General features: G+C 41.4%; 1 protein-coding gene across 14 annotated transcripts in view; it reads left to right on the top strand.

Moving 5' to 3' along the window:
* Nucleotides 1-22,452, top strand: part of LOC117046593 (calcium-activated potassium channel subunit alpha-1) — a 588,284-nt gene that overhangs the window by 277,048 nt on the left and 288,784 nt on the right. For all 14 annotated transcript variants that reach the window (XM_033148697.1, XM_033148690.1, XM_033148689.1 and 11 more), the window contains exons 4-5: nt 20,384-20,477; nt 21,674-21,785. In XM_033148697.1, the coding sequence (XP_033004588.1) occupies nt 20,384-20,477; nt 21,674-21,785 (206 nt within the window). The remainder of the gene's footprint in view (nt 1-20,383; nt 20,478-21,673; nt 21,786-22,452) is intronic.

The following is a 22,452-nucleotide window of genomic DNA, read 5'->3' as shown; positions in this document are numbered from 1 at the left end:
TAATAATAGTAATAGTAAAAGTAATGTTGATGATGATGGGATTACTTCACTGTCTATGGAAATGGTGCATTGCAGATTCTTATCCAAAGGCCTTTAAGTCTAAAAACAGACACAAGGGAGACAACAGAAGAAGGGAAGATAAAGAAGAAAGAAAATGCAGTTATACATGATATGAATAGATAATGTGCAGCTGTGCTTGGTGAATATATGAATACTTATTGATATTAGAGCCACAGCACTAATGAGGTTCAAAATTCCACCTATGAGAAAATCACTATTTCTCAGTCTACCTACCTCAAGGGGTTGTTGTGAGGGACTCCCATATATGACACCCTGAGCTGCTTGGTGATTTGTATCTTCATTAAGGTAGAAAGATTCCCATCTCCCAGAAGGACACCAGGAGAGTAAGACATGCTATTGTTCAGTCGTTCAGTCGTGTCCGACTCTTCGTGACCCCATGGGCCAGAGCACGCCAGGCACCCCATCCTCCACTGCCTCCCGCAGTTTGGCCAAACTCGTGCCAGTCGCTTCGAGAACACTGTTCAACCATCTCATCCTCTGTCGTCCCCTTCTCCTTGTGCCCTCCATCTTTCCCAACATCAGGGTCTTTTCCAGGGAGTCTTCTCTTCTCATGAGGTGGCCAAAGTAAGACATAGCACAAGATAAACCAGTGAGCTCAGTTGGTTAGAGCATGGTGCTGATAACAACAAAGCTGTGGGTTCAATGCATTGCAGGGGTTGTATTAAGTGACCCTTGAGGTCCCTACGACTCTATGATTCTATAATGATTCTTACCTCCCAAGAACTCTGTCTTAACTGAGGAAAGGAAGGAAAAGAAAATAAAGAATGTTAAAATCTATGGTAGATGATATATATCTAGTGCTAATGTTGACAGACTCTTCTTCTCCACCCATCCACTTTCTTTCACCCTCTTTTCGTGATTTTCTGGCTAATGTGCATCGGTTTGTGAGTGGCTGATGCTGCGATTATGTATTTAGGATTACTGCTGCACTCTAATATAGAAAGCTAAAATGAAATTTGTTAGCAATCAGAGAGCACCTAAGTTTCTAGTGATGTGAGATGCAAGCATGCTCAAGGCCAGAGCAGTCCAGACTGCCGGGATGTTACATACCTTATGACTCGAGGCTGGCAAAAAGCCACCAGTCCCATATTTTCTTGTAGTCTATCAAAGTGGTGCTTATTTTTCTGGGAGAGGTTCTGCTGCAATTCTAATACTATTACATCAAGTCTGGAAGTACAAACCGCAACTACATGTCTCATCTATTCTCCCCCTTAACTATTCTCCCAACTTAGCTGTGCCCTGACATCACGGTGTTCTCTCCACTGCCGAAAAATAATGTACATTTCCCTATCTCTGCCCCACAGCACTATGATGTAAGGACATGATATACCGGTATATGTTGTACTGGATGTTTGGGGGAATGAGGAAATTCAAGCATAGTGGCCATTTTCAGAAGTAACCATGAGTTTAATGTACTGTGCACAGTCTTAAGAGTGCAAGGAAAAATGAAATATTTTGCAGACCAGTGTGGTAGAATTATCTGCACAGAAGGAGTTAGTTTTAAATGCAAGAGCGAAGGATGACTGTGGAGATGTCCCAAAGCTCATCAAGAGAAGGAGACTATAAAGATATTATTACTGCTATTTTTGTAACACACATTTTAAACCAGCTTTTCTGAACCTTGGGTCCCCAGCTGTTTTTCAACTACAGGTCCCATCACCCATGACCACTGGTCCTGCTAGCTAGCCCAACACCATCTGGGGGGGGACCCAATATTGAAAAAAAGACTGGTTTAAAGAAACACAATTGACAAAAGGGTTCCTCAAGTACAATAAGTTATTGACATTTTGCCTATGATTTTATTCTGGTTAGTACATTATGGGTATTATGTGCATGTAAACATTCAGTGTAGTTTTAAAGCCTTGGGGCTGAGTACCAAAGCGAGTCAACTGCTTCTGCTATTGGAGTGCTAGTCAAACTCCCACAGAGAACTTTTGTATATTTTCTGAAGGAGTGGGTGGAATAAAATGCCTGTTTCATAGAATAGCAGAAGTATATTATGTTCTTGTTTTCATCTGTATGGGGGGGGAATAGCTTATCAAGAATGGAGAAAAGGGGGCATTGTTTGGATCATATTATAGCATTTTAATGATACCATATCTAGCATGAAAGAGGACAATGCCACACACACTTTGAATTTAATTGGTGTTCTGGGGCTTCATGCAAATCTGCCAGGTTCTAGTAGGCTGGAGCATAGATGGCTTTTGCAGGACTGGGGTTGTGGGGAAAGCAGAATCAGCTTTGCTGAATGAACTAGAAGGCAAGATAAAAGAGGAATAATTGGCAGGAGGGAGAACAACTGGGTTAAGAAGCTGAATGGGGAAACAGACTGATAGGATAGGAGCTCCCCAGGGCCAGCCACCAGACTTGGTAGTTACAAAAACCTTACAAAAACCTAGTGGTGGAAAAGCTTTGCAGGAGAACATGTCTATAGCACTATGGAAGAGATCAAATTATTTTCAGAACTTTTGATACTTGGGTTGCAGACTTTCCACCCCAACTTCTTTCCCTCCCCCTGGACTTCAAATTAGAGACATGCTTCACTCTCATACACCAAAGCATATGTTAAATTATTCTTGTTCAGCTCCTGAAATAGTGGGTCGACATCCTAGCAGCCAGACAGCTTAGTTGACATGACCTCCTAATGGTTTGTCCTCCTCTTTGCCCAATCACTATGGTACCATACTTGCTGGGTAATGGCCTCTGTAATTCCTTAACATGTACCAGTTGCATGGAACAAACTGCATCAGGAAATTCTGGCATATCTTGCTGTCCTTCTTCCTCTGATCTCTATATGGTGACTTCCATGTTTATCAGTGACTTTGCTGCCCATTTGCGGTGTTGCACATAAGCTTACCCTTATGGATCTTTTTCTTTTTTTAAAAAAACCCATTGTCTCCTGATTTTAATTAATCAGCATTTCATTTTGAAGAGAAGCATAACCTGAGGATGCAGGAGCTCTTAATCCAAGATATTACAAAGCTGCAGCAGACCAACAGTTTTACTGATGTTAGCATCTTGTTAATACCTTTGATACCACACCTTTGCTAGCTTGGAATTAGAACATTGTAATCAGTGGTTCTTTTCGAAGACCTTTGCAAGATATTTTGATTTATCGCAGCTTGCTGCAGACCTCTTGATGTGCTAACAACATACAAAGAGCACCCACCATTTTTAAATTGATGAGTAGAAATTATTTAACGTCATCCTCAACAAAGAGGGCACCTCTTAATTTACTTGTGTTTCTTGAGAGCATCACTTTCTATCAGAATCTCCACCCCCCCTCTCTGTGTGTGTGTGGTGGAAAACCATGTCTATGGGTGAATCTGCAATAATTTATAGCCTTCAATTTGTTACTGCTGCTGTGAGAGATAAATGCATCCAATCTTAAAGCCTCGGGGAAATCTGCAGGTCTGCCAGAAGACACTGAATGAGTAACAGAAAATTGCCCATTGTGTATGTATTTCATCTAAACAAGAAGCAATATGGAAATATATTTATATTCCTTCTCCATCCCTCTCTGTGCGGCTGATGGCCATTTTTCATGATATGGCTGTTGCATGAAGCCTGATTGAAACTACTTTCATGGTTGTTCCTCCATATGGTAAGATGGTCATATTGCCTTGGCTTGTTGGTCACCTCGACATGGTTGTCTTTGTTCTGCTACAAGTTGCCACCAGAAACATTTGATTACAAACCACAAGGTGGGGAGTTGACTGAATGAAGCAGCTGCTAGACATGGGTGGTTTAAATAGCTCCCCTGGGACTTCCATATCCTGAGAAGCAAGAGTTAATTCATGCCACATGCCTTAGATTAATTGAATGGTGAGTTGGACTGCAAGTGCAGACTCTTAAAAGTAGTTAAGGTGCTGTCCCAAAACTTACTTCTTTCGATTGGCCCCTCTGAAGTCATTTGGAGTAATGGAGAAATATCAGATTTGTAATTTTATACACATGTTTAAAGAGAGCTAGTGTGGTGTAGTGGTTAAGAGTGGTAGACTTGTAATCTGGTGAACAGGGTTTGCGTCTCTGCTCCTCCACATGCAGCTGCTGAGTGACCTTGAGCTAGTCACACTTCTTTGAAGTCTCTCAGCCTCACTCACCTCACAGAGTGTTTGTTGTTGCGGGAGGAAGGGAAAGGAGAATGTTAGCCACTTTGAGACTCCTTCGGGTAGTGGTAAATATGCCAAAGCAATAATGTTTTAAGTTAAAGCTGGTTTTTAGATGATATCATCCATTGTGTCTGTCTATGCTTGCTGGGTTTTTTATTGTTTAGTTGTTATTCTAGTATTGTTTCTCCCCCTTTCCCCCTCTGGTTTTAAAATGTTCTAAGCTACCCTAAGTGCTTTGGACAACGTAGAAAGGCAGAACATACATTTTCTGAAATAGGTAAATTTGACTGAAGGTCATGTATTGTCTGGCATATTTAAATCATATTTATAATCTAACATAGCATTCACATAACTGCATAGGTGGTCCTTCCAATATCAGCCGAAATGCACTTAAATCACCCTAAGTTTGTTTGCAATTCACTTATAACTTTTTAATAATAAGATTGGTAATTAAAATAATATAAATATTAGAAAACTGGCATTACAAGGAAGGCCAGAATATAGACCACAATCCGCTGCTGGATGATTGGCTGTTTTTTTTTGTTTTTTTGTTTTGTTTTGTTTTGTTAGTGCAGATATTGTTTGCTGTTAGTTATTGCTGGGGTTCTTGCAAATAATATTGGACTAAGTAGACCTTTGGTACAGAAAGACACTTCTTATGTAAGCATTTTTACTCAGGAGGGTCAGCTAACATAGATTATTTAGGGCTTACTTGTTAAGAGATCCAAAGTATGCACTGTTGCATTTTAATTGAATATGCATTGGCAGACTGTGGGGATTCTATGAGGAAAAAGTAGGCTATGCAAATTTGAAGTCAACCCACCTCTGGTGTAGCATATAACTTACTAGATTGTGTCATTGTTCTGTTCTAAATTATGGTCTCAGCAGTAGGAGGGCTCCATTCTAAGCGGGACTTCAAGACAAAGGTTCTGATTCCAACAAATCAAAGCAAGAGTTCAGGATCCAAATATCACCCTGGGAAGTTCCATCTGTTGCTCAGGGTAGAGGACTCATAAGAACATGCCTTTCTGAGATCCTTGGAAGATGGGTGGGGAATACAAATGTGAAAGCCAGAGGCATTGGTTGTTTTTCCTATAACTTTGTGCTGCTGTGATACCCAGCTTGAAGACACCTGTGAGCATATTCATTAAAATATAATTACAAACAAGTAATACTCTAGCAGAACTTTAGTATACAGTAATGAATATGAAAGCTGGAAACAAAACCTGGGGTGGCTTGCTCCTGTACCTTTACTACAGTGGTAACTCAGGTTACATATGCTTCAGGTTACAGACTCCGCTAACCCAGAAATAATGCTTCAGGTTAAGAACTTTGCTTCAGGGTAAGAACAGAAATTGTGCTCTGGCGGCGCAGCAGCAGCGGGAGGTCCCATTAGCTAAAGTGGTGCTTCAGGTTAAGAACAGTTTCAGCTTAAGAATGGACCTCCAGAACGAATTAAGTTCTTAACCCGAAGTACCACTGTACAGGTTTGATAGAAATCAGCAGGTGGAGCTTTTTATGGACTGCAGATAAGTATAATTACCTGCTCATTGCTGTGGATCAAGCTGCAGTTGAAAAGACAGCGTACAGGGAACTGTTCAAAAGTTGGCAAACTAGATTCTGGCCATGCATTTTTATCACACTGTGTTTCTGTGCAATCCATGGGGCTTGGATATGATACAGCTTGATGGATTGTGCCCAGTGGGTTACCATTAGTATAAGAGAAATACAATGTGCATTCAACAATTATTATGACAAATTGATGTTTTGTACTTTAGAGTGGAGATTTTTCATTTACCATCATGGCAAAGCTTCATTTTCGCTGTCAGCCTTGTGCATTTTAACCAGTGGAATAAGTTATTAATAAGCTAGATGCTTGTGCTTGTATCATTTATCAGAATATGCAAGGGAAAGAAAATCCATTTTTCCTTACCCCCATGCATTTAAATCTCTGTTAATGGCTTATCAGACTTGAATCTCTGTTAATGACTTTGTTAATAAAAGAGATGATTATTAGCTGTATGGCATAATTTTTTCCAACAACAGAGAATATTTGTCACCCAAAAACTATCAATAAACACACATTAACTGCAGTTCTTGCTCCTCCTTTAGATGGACTTAATGATGGAGTTTGTAACACCCAAATCATTTGCTTAAGCACATATGTGAGAACTCTGTTTTGTGTGGTGACTTTTTCGAGCATTTTCAAAAACAATGGACCTTGCTTTGTTCTCTCTCATACACAGTTCACACTATAATGCATAAGGAAGTTGGACTGTCACCTACCGGTATGCTTGTGTTTGAATTCTTTGGCTTTACAGCAGACTTCCCCAACCTGCTCCTCTCCAGATGTTTTAGGCTACAACTGCTATCAGCCTGAGCCAGTTTGGCCAATGGTCTGGGATTATGAGAACTGTAGTCCCTAAAATTTTGAGGGCAATAGGTTGGGGGAAGTCTGCTTTGGACAACAGGGTGCATTACAAGGAAGAAGAGATAAAGAATGTTTGATGCATAATGGAAGTGGTTAGGACATACATTCCTGAAAGCATTTTCAGTTTCTGGAATGTTTTTCCAGGGTGTGGTGAATATGCACTTAAACCTGCGCATATCTATCTATCATCTATCTATCTATCTATCTATCTATCTATCTATCTATCTATCTAGCTATCTACCTACCTATCTATCTATCTATCTATCTATCTATCTATCTATCTATCTATCTCACCTGTTTAAATAGCAAGCTGAATCAAGAAATGATCACTATTTTTTAATGGGCATTATCCTTCTCTTCTGCCCCCTGCAACTGGCAGATACACCCTGTATGCTTTCTTCACTGGATTCATGTTTACAGAATTGAGAAGCACATAATCTTAGGACTGTTTGTTTCCCCCCAACCCCAAATGTGTGAAATAATATTCTAAGCAATGTGTAGTTGCATATATAATGCCTACAAATAGTTTATATTATATGTGTGTGGCTCGTATTATGTATATACTGAATGCACTCAACTATTTGGCTTGCGCACCTTAGAAGTTCGCAAGCTTGACTTCTAAGTTACTTCTAAGTTACTTTGCCCCATAGCTCCTTGCCTTGCACAGCTTCAACCAGAACTGCTGGCTTTGTCAGCAGAGCTTATAATTTTATTGAATCAACTAGCGAGCACTAAGCTAACTGTATGCATGCATAGGGCTTGTAGACGTACCTGTTCATGTTTGAAAGTGCTTGTATATGTGTGTGTGCACTTTATCAAATTCAAAAGTTGTTTCTTAGTTACATGGAAATCCTTTTAAAAACTGAATCGATACCCTAGTTCTTGTTGAAGGCCACCTGTGATTTAACTGTTCTACAAGGGAAAGAGTTTCAAGCTGCAAGGTCCCATTGAACTGGCTGTCTAAAATTCTAATAGGTTTTTGTAACCTTTTCCTGCTGGGCAAATGCAGTCCAAAGACACTGCTGAACTGTATGGGGCAGGTTTGGGGAACATTTGGCCCTCCAGATGTTGCTACACTACAACTCACACTGTCCCTGGCCATTGACCATTCTTGCTAGGGCAGATAGGAGCTTTAGTTCAGCGACAAGATGAGAGGGCCCAGTATTCCCCACATCTTGTATGAAGTATAGAGTTTAGGAACCGCTTAACTGTAGTATACATTCAGCATGCTACGCTTGCAGCCCTCAGAATTAATTTGTTAAAATTCTATCTTACCCTTTCTCCAAGGGTTTTTCAGTCTCACAATGAACCCATGAGGTATAAGGTTGAGAGATAGTGATTTGTCCAAGCAAGAGTTTTAAACCTGGTCTTCCATATCACAGCCTAGGACTCTAGCCCAGGTCTACACACTTTGTAACGGATACACACATGCTCAGGTCATACACCATGTGCTGTGGTTTGTCAGGTACACAGCCTGTTGTCGCCCCTCCCCCACCATCTGAGTCCTAGGCAGGCAGCTAAAAAAAGAGATTTATTGTGCCCCTGGTGAGCCTCCATACATAGTTAATTCACTACTTTCACCTTAGTAGGTCATCAGTTGTGCAAGCCTGCTCTTGGTACACTGTGTCACTAGTGCACCCTTGCCCACTTCTCAGCATTTGGTTCAGGTCCAAAGACCCGCACTGTCAAGGATAATATAATATGGACAGACAGTTATGAACAAAGAAGGAAAGGTGAGTTTCTGCTAGGAAGTGAGAGTAAATTAGACATAGTGGGGAAATGCAGAGACAGTCTTTTGCAGGTGTGTGCATGCACACAAATATACTTGGAAATACACTGTTGACCAGGCATAGGCAAACTTGGCCCCCCCAGATGTTTTGGGACTACAACTCGCATCATCCCTAGCTAACAGGACCAGTGATCAGGAATGATGGGAGTTGTAGTCCCAAAACATCTGGAGGGCCGAGTTTGCCTATGCCTGATGTTGACTGACTCTCTGATAGCACAGGAATGACACATGATTTAAATAAATGTACAGTGACTTCTGAAGGGCATGCATTGTACAGATGTTCATGTGGGATTTCTTCTTTCAGTTAAGGAAAAACATTCTGTTCATGCTGTCTCAAGATAAGTTTAAGGATTCTTGTAATGATGGGTTGCTGTTGTTCTCTTGCCTTTGCTGGGTGGGGGGGAAACTGCTCAAGGGATTTCTACATTTTCAAAGCAGTTGTGGAAAAACGAAGCGCTAAATAAAATAAGCTCAGAATTCAGGTCTATGTGGGACAGAGGGAAATTCTAATTCAGAAGTGCAACTGTGAAATATTGAAGACACATGTTTAGGCATGTGGCTTCCAGCAACCTGTTTAGTACTGGGGACCTTCCACTAAAGGGATTGTTTTCATGGCCAAGCCAGGGTGGCACCAGGGGCATGACTTGCTATACCAGGAACCAAGTGTGAAGTGCATGTTTAGCAACTGAGTTCCCTGCAGTTGGAGAACCAGTGCTTGGAATGCGGCAAGCAGGTGATGTTGCCCTTGTTGACCAATGAAGATTTGCTAGCATTTATACCAACCCAGAGCCAGCAATCTTCCTGCTAAGCATTGGGGATGTGAAATTAGGCACAGATTTCCATGTAGAAGCTATAGGCATTTCAAGGATTTATAGGAAAATGTTTCTTCCCTTGAACGTCTTGCTGGGGACACAATGATCTACCAAACTTTTCCATGTGATGTTTTCTACATGTCATGTTTTCCACATAGGGGAGCCTTCGTATCATAACAGTTCACCATGTGAAGTGCTTTCTGGCATGGGCACTGGGTTCTAGATGAGATTGCACTGGGATATTTCTGACACTATATTTAATGCTATTTCAGTGGTGCTTACACAGGAAAACTCCAGTGTGTGTGTCTGTGTGTGTCTGTGTGCGTGCGCTGGTGGGGAGGGGAGCCCATAGATTCTGTTTTTGTGCAAGGAGTGTTCTTTGAAGTAACTTGGATAGTAGTGAGAATTACACTGCTGTTATTCATTCAGGGATAAATGACTTGTGACTGCCTTTCCCAGTGTGCCCAATTTTAATTGTCGTTTAAAGCTCTTCTGAGAAAGGGCTCTGTCCTGAAATACTTGCCTCTTGTGAATGGTTCTAACATTTACATAGAGTGACCACCTTTTTATAGAGTACAGCCATAGAGTGCAACATTATTCGTACTATTTGTAATAAGTAAACACCATTCAGTGTTTCAATCTGAGTGCAACTCCATTGACACAGCCTCACATAATATTTTTGCTGCTAGACTATACCACTTCAGATGGGGGAATGTTTGAATATTTCACCCATATAAAACTCATTCAAAACTAATGTGATGGAGGGAAATGTTTTAGCACTCATGATGCAAACTTTTAAAAGTATGGTTGGGTATTCAAACATGTAATAACCACTCCTCCAACCATCAGTGTGAAATGGCACAACCTTGTAAAAGCTGCAGTGTATGATACTAGATAATGCACTTCCGCACTAAGTTGTGGGATTCTGGAGATGTACAGATGAGGTGGTCAAGCAAATAACATTACCTGTGGCTTGTTGGAGTTAGTGCTGATTCTTTTCAAGCTGCAGAAAGGTCATTCATCTGCTAAGGAGCAAGGAAAGCTTGAGCACCCTCTAACTTACCTTCCAGTTGGTTCAATACATTGCACATTGATACCTGCGGAAAGTAAAATGCTTTCAGATTTGGCAGGCCCTGTGCTGGGAAGCCACCTTGAAATTTATTTGTTCTAACAATTGGAGCTGTTCCTCAATTGCTTAGTAAAGTGGACTTTTTAAGAATGGGTGTGTGCTGATACCTAATCAATGCCTTGTGTTTTTTTCCTGGATTTTCAAAATGCCGTAAAAAAAAAACCAAGGTCTGCTTTTGTGCTATGTAGAGTGTATTTTTACATCAGTATAAACTTTACAGCCTATGTCTTCATTGCTGAAATAACCCACCTCTTTCATATCAACTCTTACCTAGGAGCCGCTCTGCAGACTCATTGATGTAGGTTCCCCCTCCCCCTGCATGGCAGCCAAAACCAAGCTGTTGGTTTCACTGCATGATGCAACCTCATATGTTGGGGGTCTTCTAAGACCAATGTAAACTTTGTCCGCATAGTGCTTGGTGCATGCCAACATGCTTATTCTAACAGCCAGTACACTGAATGTGATCTAAGCATTAAGTGCATGAACCCGATTTGAGACCATGGATCTGTGATAACTTGAGTTTAAATTATGGCTATGATGTTTCATATTTTGATGGGACTAATGAGGCAGTCTGTCTTTCAAGTTAGACTCCTCGTTGGCCCCGCTCTCGCTTGATGACTTCCTATTACTGTTGGCTAGATGGTGAATGACATAAGCACTATTTGAGATTTCGTGGGGGGAGCAGGTAGAAGAGGAAGCATAGAAATCTTGACTCACACTAGCCCCATCTCTTCTGTACTTTATGTCTTTATATTAATCCAAATTTCATTTGCATAGTTAGAGCCCCTTCCTAAACATCTCTGTTGCACTGAAAGTTGAGATGGGTAAAGGGAATAAATACACATCTTTGGGATGGAGTCCTGTCTTTCTCCTTTGTTCCTCTGTAAAAAGCACTGTGTTCACTGCTGGCACTATAATAAGTAAACATCTGTAACATGATAAAGGTCAAATATTTCTGCCAGTTGCCAGACCTGTTATAGGCACCATGCATTCAGCTGCTGGAACTGGGAGGAGGCATTGTATGCTGCTTGGAGGTACAATGATACGGAAGGGAGAAAATAGGGTAAGAGACAGTATTGTGGTCTTTGGAATGAGAAGCAATATAGGTCCCGAAACAAGAGAGTGGAAGCTGAGAAGTATGCAGAATCAGGTTCCATCAGAAACATGTTGAGACCCTGGAAAAAAAGATGGCATTGCCATTGGTTTACTGGCCCTGCTCTTGTACAAGCCTGATGTACAGAACGCAGCAGTAAGAATTTCCCATCACTCACATCTCAATGCCAAGGGAAGCTTCACCTGCAACAATTCTGCCTGTCAGGCTGCTGTTAAAGGTATTGGAGGAAAACCTGTAAAAACAAAATTAGCAACTGGGCCCAGTTCTTAAATCATCTCTGACCACTGACCTTGCCAGCTAGAGCTGCTGAGAGTTTGAATATGCTTGAAAAGTTGTCTTAGTTTGCTTGTTACAAGTACTTGAACAGAAACACAGAGTCCAGTCCTTACTAAAAAAAAAGGGGGGGGAATATTTGAATGGAATATTTCCAGGTAAGTATACTTAAGACTGAAACCTCAATCAGCAAAACAGTGTATGATATTTGAAATGAAGAATTCAACACACAATCTGGTATGTGTTTACTTACAAGTATATCCTATTGTGTTCAATGAGGCTTACTGTCTAGTCACTATGTTTAAGACTGCAGTCTTCATCTCTCAACCATCCTAAAGAGCACTACATTAGTTTTCTTTTTGAAAAGCCTTAGTGAAAATGCATTCTAAAAATCAGGAGGAAATGAAAAATTTAGCAACACTTTAGCAAAATGGTTCTTGATTGACTGCTGTCACTGGCTACTCTCAGCTCATTGTAAGCCTCCATTTGGTACTGGAGATTGGTCACACAGCTTTTGTCTGCATTCTCTCTTGCAATGTAATAATCTGCCTGTTTTCATTTCAAGATTGATTGCTATTCTGTAGAAACCCATGACAAATGGGAGGGAGAAAAGTGCATGTTTTAAACTTGCGAAAAGAGCTTTGAATGATGCCAGTATTTTATTGCTATCTTGAGCATGAAAATGAAAATTATGTAGATGAAAAAAAGATTGCAAAGGCGCAAAGAAAAACATCTTAGTCATTTGTCTTTTACAGAGGTTAGTGGAAATATTTGTTTATTTAAACATTTATACACCTCATTCTCTGTCACAAAGGCATTCTATAATCTGCCCTAAAACCATCTAAAAGCCATAACACACACACACACACACACACACACACACCAATAAAGCAAATACAAAAAATAAACAAGAAATGCAGTCTGTAGAAATTCAAGTATAATATAAATAGAACAGCATCATCTAATAGCCAGCCAGAGTCTGATTCTGACCTTATGGTTGAAGGACAACAATGATGGAACAAAATAAAATTAAAAAATCCTTCCAGTAGCACCTTAGAGACCAACTAAGTTTGTTCTTGGTATGAGCTTTCGTGTGCATGCACACTTCTTCAGATACACTGAAACAGAAGTCACCAGACCCTAATATATAGTGAGAGGGTAGGGTGGGGTATTACTCAGAAGGGTGATGGGAATGGGTGATTGGCTCAGCCAAGTGCATCTTTTTGGTCTTACTCTTGCACCACTGAAGACCTCAGCGCAAAATGCAGCAGCAGATGACAAAATTACATTTTCATGGAAGGCTGATATATCATCACAGAGTGAAAACAGTAAATCACTGTTCTGCTCCCAAGAACAATATACTGTTCTGAATCAGCAGATGAGACAGAAGTCTATAATCAATATTTGTTTTGTTATAGCTGAGTTTTTCATGTCAGCCCCAAATTTAGTCTGGTATTGATAATAAACAGACTACCAAGAAAAGAAAATATAAAATATTATTAATCAAGTTTGGCAGGCGCAGCCTTTGGCACTCAATCTATAAGAGGTCACCAAGCCTTATTGTTCAGACTCATGATGAGTCACTTATCTTCTCTACAGAATTAGATATATCCTGTGCAATGTACATGGATCACTCTCTCTTTGTGTTCTACAGTATATATCTAATCAATCACCTAGCTTCTGGGACATTGGGTAGATTTCAATTGATGGTGTTATGCTCATGGGAGGACTTTTGATCAAGCAGGTTGGAAGAAAAGAGTAGACATTATTTTTTTCCAATCTGCTCCTGAGGGGGGCGGGGACAAGGTGGAAGGTGGCTTGGGAAGGAGGGAATCTGCTTAAATGTTCTCCTCTCCTCGTCCATTTGTGAAGATGTCTGCTGGATCAAAAGCCCTTTTGTGCATGCAGGGGCACTAAAGTGGATTGCACCCATTCATTCTACAATTTTTTAGAGAAGTTGCACATCCTGCAGTATTGCCAACTGTTGACTCAGGCAGAGGTCCAAAGGACCATGCCACTAGTTCTGTGTGCCCAAGTGAGCTTCCCGTGCCACATGAAAACTGAAATGACTTTCTATGGCAAAGGGAGAGTAGTTTCTACTCAAAGCCAGACATTTCATTGTGCTCTGTCTGTTGGGTAGGGCTCATGGATTCTTCCTCTTTGAACTAAACAGTATTGTGATAGGTTTTGTCATGGCCCTTCAGTGATGGAAGAGGAAGGAAAATGCCAGCATTTATAATTATGCAGGATCATTGAGATCAAGAGACAACTACTGGACTCATCCTGCTATAGCCACATTTGTTCAAAATAGTCCCAGCCTTACACCCCCCCTTTCTTATACACACACACCTCTTAATTCTGTAGCCAGATACATCTATGTACAGTACTTTATAGAGGTAAAAGGAGTAAATATCATTCACTTCTCACTCCCTGCATTGGAGACATGTGTCCTGAAATATTGGGTTGGGGCAATTGACTGCAATCTGTGTTCTGTTATTATTATTGCTACTGTTATTAGTGTTATTGCTGTTATTTGAACTTATTAGTAACCATTTTATACAAAGAAAACCCTGAAAACAACTTACAAACGAACATTAAAATCAGGATACAACTAAAACAGTGTAAAAGCTAAAAATAAATAAAAATCAGTTGGCTTAAGTGCATGGCTTTGGGTAATCAAGTAGCAGAAACCGTAATTGTAATAGCAGAACACTGCATTACTCATACCATGCAAATGAATGAGTTCCAGAAGATAAATTTTCAGCCAGTCACTTTGCTCTTCCATGGGGTTTTGTTTGTTACTCCCACAGCCACACTAACAAATGCTTTGGTTTAACACGTTGTCTAAATCTAGGTTTGTGATTAAGCCGTAGCCAAGGTTTATACTTGCCATTGCTTTTCACTGGGCAGCTAGATGGGTGTCTCAGATTTGGAGACATCCATAAATTCACCACTGACTTGCTAAGTAACAAATCTAGTTCCCCCATGTGTCCTCTCTTGCACGATAGAATTAGAACAGAAGCAAGGAATTGAGAATAATTTGGGACCAAGACTTATTGGAACCCAGAGGTGGCTCAGTTGTGAGGCAAGGAGAAGTAGCATGTTTTGGACACCACTGGATTTTGGATTCTTTAATGGTTCCATTGTGGAGCCGAGAGGAGGAAGTGAAGTGTGTTTATGATTATAAAGGTGATGAAAAGGAAAGGCATGTTGGAGGTTTATTAAATATTTATGCTATCGTTATTGTTGTTTACTACTGTAAAACTGCTGCTACTCATAAATTTATTGTAGCCATGACAGACATATGTTAAGCGACAGTGTTAATAAAATAATACAAAGCATAGCTCCATAATACAGGCACACCTTGTTTTTATTGTGATTCGATTTGTTGCTCTTCACATTGCTGCTTACAAGGGCATGGGCACAGCTGCAGGCAGCCAGACTACTACTGTTATGCTTTGTTCTCAAGAGTGGCTACCAAGAGGGAAATTTGGTGTTTCTAATTAGTTGCAGGTCCCTTCTGGATTCTATTCAGAAGAGCCAATACCGTAGCTAACTGTTCTGCAAGGTCAAAGCACATACCCCACAAGTGTCCTAGGAAAACTGGGACATCCAAATTTCGGGGGGGGGGGCAGGGAGAGAGAGGGGGGGGAGGGAGAATGGTTACCATGATCTTTTGTGATTTCACAGCACTATTCCCCCACCACCACCACCAAAGAAGGACTATAGTCTAGTGCTGTGCCCCAGCATAGATTTCTGGACGAAATATGGCAAAGGAGTTCTGGACGCTTTATCTAAGGCACTGCAGGTTCGTGCTTATGTAATAACCATGTTAAAACTTCAGAGTATCCATATTCAGTCAATATGGTCTTCTAAGCATTTCTTATCAGTTAAAAAACACCTAGCCTAAATAGCTGCTCTCCCAACACCTGCTCCACACCTGCCCTCCAGTTAAAATATATGGCTTTGAAGCCCATGTAGAAGTAAAATAGATAAAACATGTATGTTCTTTGCCTGTTTGTAGCAATTAACATTAACTGCTGAGCTAACTGGCTTTAAGACTGTTCAGATAGAAACAATCCACTGGCAAGCTCCAGCTACGCAGCAGTGAAATGAACAGAAATTGTGCAACAACATTATTATTTCCTATGGTGCTTGCATAGCAAAGCTTCCTAGTGGACCACAGACCTTGAGGAACTTTTACTCAGAGTACCGGTAGATGCATTGAAATTAGTAGACCAAATTCAGTCGTGTTCATACATTTCAATGGGTTTACTCTAAGTATTAAAAAAAAAAAGTTTTCTACAACCCAGTGACTTGGGTTGGACCTGGCTATGCCTGTGTGGCATCTGATACCACGGTGTTAACTGGGCATATATGTATATGCCTTTGAATTTCAGGCAACTATGCGCACAAAACCATTTGCGCTTCCATTTGCAGTTAATCTTCCCCTTGATTATATATTAATCTGCTGGTGATATATCAGTGATAGAAGCGTCTCCTTCTTTTGCATTTGCTGTTTATCAATGCCACCTTCTGCAGTTGCCCCAATTTTCATGTTTCATTTAAATTTTAATGACAACCCGCCCAGTCAGCACTCTTTCTAATTGTTAATTGAAATGCTGTAGAGGTTTCCAAGACTTCCCCAGTGCACTGCTAATTACTTCCCAGCAAGTTCGTAGGACGGCAGGAAGAAACTACAGAAAACCACTGTAGAGGGCCTTCTGTTTTGTGCATCTTGTCTGGGGTACTGTGGTTTATTTAATAGCCCTATTGATGCATAAATAAACAATTTATTCTGGGTTATTCATGTTATGAGTTGGGGGGGGGGAGATAGAAGGAAAAGAGTGAACGATTGATGTAGCTGAATTGGCCTAAAGTGGAACAAAACAAAACAAAAATACATATTTTTTAATTCTGCTATTCATTCAGCATTCTGCTCACAGCTGCCTGTGAAAAACCAACTGTAGAGGTAGAGCACAGCCATTATGGCTAGTAGCCATTGATAAGAGCCCTCTGCTCCATGAATTTGCCCAATCTTCTTTCGAAGCCAACCATGTTGGTTGCCATCACTGCCTCTTGGGGGAGTGAGCTCCATAGCTTTCGGCTATGCACTGTGTAAGTAAGTATTTTCTTTTAACTGCCCTAAATCTCACAGCATTCATCTTTATTGGATGTGCACAAGCTCTAGTGCTATGGAAGAGGGATGCATACTTTTATAAACTTCTAGCATGTCACGCCATACCCGCCTTTTTTGTAAACTTAAGATGTTACAGGTGCTGTAACCTTTCCTCATGGGGGGAGCCACTACATCCCCTCGACCTTTTCCAACTCTACAGTATCTGTACCGAGGTGAAGCAACCTACTGTCAGGATCTTAAAGGCTAAGTTTGCGTTTAAGAGGTGTTTGGTATGCGATTATTGTATATGTGGTGTCATAGCTTAGCTTTGTGCAACTGCAAACCCACATCAGGGGTTTGCTGCAACTCAGTGCTTGTCATGGTGAATATGTACCATTAGTTTTTTGGGCTTTTTTAGAGGAAATGTATGGAAGGCTCATTACTCCACCCTCATTGCCAAGTAATTTCCTGAAGGGAAAAGAGAGAGTGATGGCCCATGGCAGCCGTTTCACTATCCGCACTTGCCATGTGATAATTTCACCTATCGCTTCGTAAAAACAGGGTTGGATCCAGACTGGCAGTTTTATGCCTAAACCCCATTGAATTCAGGGGACCCTAACTCTCAGTCTGGATTCACCCCATAGTCAGGGAACTTGACAATAGTTACTTCCACTGCAACTAGTCCTTTGCGTGTCGAGGTCCTCAAGCCACCCCCAAAGAATTGACACTGGAGACATTAATTTTGTTTGGGTTTTTGGCAATAATTTAGGCCACAACTTTATTGAAATACAAATTCGGTGAGTGGTTGCGTAGGCATTGGTTCAGACTAGCTGTCCGCTGGGACAGAGCTGACATCCAGTCAGCGTAGGGAGAATGCCAACTGGGAAGAGTTAAGGAGGCTGGGGGCAAAGCCTCCCTCTCCCCAGAGGTCCCGGGGGCTCTGGCTATGGCCTTGTCCCCTACCGGGGGTTCGGACAAAGCATAAAGAGCCGCCGGATTCCTTTAACGGAATTCCCTGTACCATCATCACCATGATTCTGGAGGTGGGCACCACCCATCCAGAAATCAACACAATAACCAATGCCTAACCGCCAACCAGCTTTTTCATGTGTTGTCTGTTTACCTTCGGTTGACTGCAGATGATGGTTGTCTGGAATGAAATCAGCATGTGAAAATATGACCCTACCCAGTCTCTCTGACAATCTTGGACTACTAGTACTACACCATTTTAGACTGCACAATATTGAGACTACTGGGGCACTCTAGGCTGCAGGTGAGGGGGGCGGGGAACATGTCTGAATCATCTTCATTGACAATTCCCCACACATATCTGCAAGGAGGCTAGCTAGAACTCATCTCTTTACTAGTTTTTGCATTGGAGAAGCTTCTGTTTGAAGGGTTGCTTTGTGGACTTCAGAAGAAGCTTACAAAGCAGATGCATCAATGTCTCATGCTTCTGCTTTTCCTGTTTCTGTTACAATGACGATATGGGAGCTTGCGCATTTCACCCCTTACCAGATCCATGGTTTTCAGATACTTGGAGGATCTGGCAGTGGGTGAGATGCCTGACTCTCATTCTGCATACTCCGGGAAAAGTGGGGGGACGGGGACAGGACTGAAAGCAGGAGTTTTTCCCTTTTCTGGTTTCCTCAGTTTTCTCTAATGTATTAAAGCAAGATATATTTTCGGTTGCTTTGCTACCAAGAGAATGTGAGATACTAACAACAATACCACAAATATACCGTTTTGTCCTTTATTTATTGCAATTCACACTCTTTCTATAAGACTTGCGTGTTTAATAATTTCGATGCAGCATTTGCAAATAGTATTTCAAAACACTGTGAATATGGTGTTGGTTGCTACCGAGTCTTCTTAGAACTCTGCATCACTGCCCTTCAGGGAAATGTTGGCAACTATAAACGTGCCTGAGGATAAAGCGGGGGCATGCTGTTATCGGACTTGTTTGAGCTGTGATGTTTTGCAAGTAAATGGGAACCTGGCTGCATGTGTAATACCCTCAAAATCCAGCTAATTTCCTTTCCTGCCTTCAGTTAGGTCAGCAACATTCAGAATGCACAGAAACTTGCTTGTTTAGCAATTTAGCCTTGCATCTGCAAATGTAGCACTATACTAACTGGTATGATATACATCGTGATTTATCTGTACAAAGAAGAGTCGTGGAATTTCCCCGTTACTGTCGTTTTCCTTCCTGTTACCTCAAGCGCGTATTTTTTTTACTTCTCCTTCTCAGAAATAAGTAACTTCTAAGCATCGTTCCTGACCTCTGTATGGTTATGCTGACTGAATGGTAACTTGTTACAAATCTTGGGACATGCTGCTTAACCTGGGGGCTGTGATCTGCAGTCTTTCCAACCATCTCATAGGACCATCACAAATAAATCACAACACACACACACACACACACACACACGTACGTGTATATTTTTAAATTTGCTGCAACCTGGTTTATTGAAGAATACCACAGTACCAGTTTGTATAGAGTGTGCTAGAGAGTTGGATGTGCCCCTTTAAAAAAAAGCAAAACTAGATTTTGCAAGGCTGCCTGAGAAAGAGAGGGGAATCTGAAATCTGCATGTGAAAATTAACCCTTAGAGTCCTGCTTCTACTCCTTTAATTTATGTTGTTCCGCATTAATTCTAACAGCGGGCTATGCTCTTCTTTCTACTAGATTCATGGTACTGTATTTGTAAAGAAGCAAACAAGTCTCTCCCCAAAGTTGCTAATATCCATAAGCAACTCTCTTTATATCACACTAACCAGAAAGGGGAGTGTGAAATATAAGATAGCATTAATTTGGTGGGGGTTCTTTTTAGAATGACTTCCTGAAATCGTTGGTGTTACTGATTTTACAAGATGCTGTTTTGTCCAAAATACACAAAACTTTGTATAATGAAATAAATTTTGCTAGATTTTGGGTTGCCAGCTAATCAGGGGAGAAAATGGTATGGCATGCTCTTGTACCTTTAACAGCAGCTGAATTTGCAGGAATTAGCAGATGAAGCTTTTCGCAGCATGGAGATTAGCATAGGCACCTGCTGTTGCCTGTGGAGCCACCTGCTGTAACAGGCAGAGGAACAAGGCCTGCTGAAAAGTTGGCAACCCAAATTCGGTGGTTGAACTGTTGTAGCTTTACGTACCCAGTAGAAAGAAGCCAGTTCTTTAAGGGTTAATGTGGGATTGAGGAATCCTAAGAGATTTTCCTGCTTGTCATTCCTTAAAAGTGCCTGCATGTTTCTGCTCACCTGTTGCAACTAACAGGTGAACAGTAAGAATGGCTGACAATACAAAAACAATGTTCCAAATACTGTATTGTCTTTTCCAATGCCTGCTTGCTTTAGAAATAATGGAAGAGCCAGAAGCAGCGTATAATGACTGAATCCTGTTCATTGTCAATCAAAATGATAACAGTGGGCAGTTGACGTTACTTTTGCCATACTTCTGATATGCGAACTTCATTCCCTTTAGTTTACTCTGGTCTTTTTCTTTTTCTTTTCTCAAATAGCCCAATAGAATCTTGCCAGAATTTCTACAAAGATTTCACGTTACAGATAGACATGGCTTTCAACGTGTTCTTCCTGCTCTACTTCGGCTTGCGGGTAAGTGCAAATCTCCATATTGCTTTGCTTGAGGGGAGGGGGGGTGCCACAGTGTTTCCCCCCCAGAGGCACTTGTGGGGATAACCAGGGGGGAAAGGACGCCAGCAGCCTAAAACTGTCAAGCAGCAACATACTGCTATGGATGCGCAAAAATGTACGAAGGCCATCATAGTTGCCAATACCTTTTGAGTAAATTGGTTTTCATGTGTGGTAGGTGGGTTGTTTTTTTTTGTTGTTGTTGTTTATATTTGGGAAGCCAAGTTTGTCAAATTAAAATACAGTCGTGCCTCGGTTTTTGAACGGTTCAGAAGTCGAACATTTCGGTTTCTGAACGCCGAAAACCCAGAAGTAACTGCTTCGGTTTTCAAAAGCTTTTCGTTTGAATGTGCCACGTGGCTTCCATATTGAGTTTTCCGTAAGTATATGCTTCCGGAAGTAACTGCTTTAACTCTGTGGCACAAATAATGCTCTAGAAGCTTCTCAGTCTTTTCTCCCATCATACCAGCTCCTACGAACTCCAACACTTGCAAACTGTCCATAGAGAAGGTTTTCAGTGGTCCCTTTGCCTTGTTTTTTTAAAAAATGCTGAGGTAGATTTGCTTATAGGACCATGTACACAAGGTTGAAGTGATCTCAAGCTTTACTAGCCCGCCAGGAAAAGTTGTTAGGCTGGTGGTGACAAGGGACAGGGCCTGCTCTGTCATGGCCCCACCACACCTTTGGAACCCCCTCTCCAGTGTTGTCTCATCACTGCTGGCTGTTAAATAAAAACTCATTTATTCAAGACACATTTCTTTGTAAAATCTGCATGCTGATTTATTGTTGAAATCTCCCAAGTGGTTTACATAGAGGAGGGTGGGAATCTTTCACTGCTGGGGGGGGGGGGGGTTGTGTGCATGTTTGCAGTTGTATCTTCATGTATTTTACATGAAAATGTATTTTACAAAGATTTCTTCGGGTGGGAAGACTGCACCCTTAAAAAACAGGTATAAAACATTTTTAAATGAATTAGTCAATTAATTAATGAATTAAAGTGAATAAGTAGGTGGATTTTAATTAGAGGTCACGAAACGATGCCTTAATTATTTCCAAGGGACAAACAGAAAATCTGCTGTATCTTTCCTAAGGAATTCCCCCCAATCCCCCGCCCCCCAAAAAACAACCAGTATCCTTATCTTCTTCATTTCCCTCCCCAGTTCATAGCAGCCAATGACAAGCTATGGTTCTGGCTGGAAGTAAACTCGGTGGTAGATTTCTTCACAGTCCCTCCTGTGTTCGTTTCAGTGTATTTAAACAGAAGTTGGCTGGGTAAGTAAACAGTGTTTTTCTTAATTGTGTGTGTGTTTGCAAGATGCTGGGTACTGGTACTGCGTTCTCGATGACTTGTAATGGGCACTGTGAGAAAGGTACTGAGTCCGTCCCCTCCCTCCCAAAAAACAGAAACCGAGGCAGACTGGTGGCAACTTGGGGGGGGGGGAGGTTTGCACAATTTTCCCAACACACTGAAGCAAAGGGAGAGAAGCTGTAGCTGGCCCTGGTGTAAGAGAACCTGTGTGAGGGATGGCCTCCTCTCCTGCAGGCGTGTCTGTGCTCCCTGCCCCTCAAAAGTTCTGCTGAACTGACCAGACCGTGATCACTGGCTGCACCTGCCTAAACACATATAAACTCGTGAATTCCAGAGGTTTTGCAAGACAACCAGTCTAGTGAGCCGTCCGTGCTTCACACAAACAAGAAAAAGGCAGGATCAGGCCCCAGGCAGCTGAAACCTTCTCCACTGAGTGCCCTTGTGAGGGTGCAATCCTAAGCATCCTTTCTTTATATGGAAAAGGGAGTGGGCTTCCTCTGCAAGAAAGGAGGGGGGGACTGATTAGGAAATCAGTTTGCCGCCCATTATGATTCTGCATGTTGACACTTGGAGGTTTGTTGCAGTTATCAGAGGAGTTTCTCAGGTACTCCAAGAAGCTTGCCTTCAAGA

The sequence above is a fragment of the Lacerta agilis genome, chromosome 5 (genome assembly GCF_009819535.1).
Source record: "Lacerta agilis isolate rLacAgi1 chromosome 5, rLacAgi1.pri, whole genome shotgun sequence".
In the NCBI taxonomy this organism is placed as follows: Eukaryota; Metazoa; Chordata; class Lepidosauria; order Squamata; family Lacertidae; genus Lacerta; species Lacerta agilis.
Note: the sequence above shows the minus strand (reverse complement) of the source record. Positions and strands in the feature narration are given on the sequence as shown.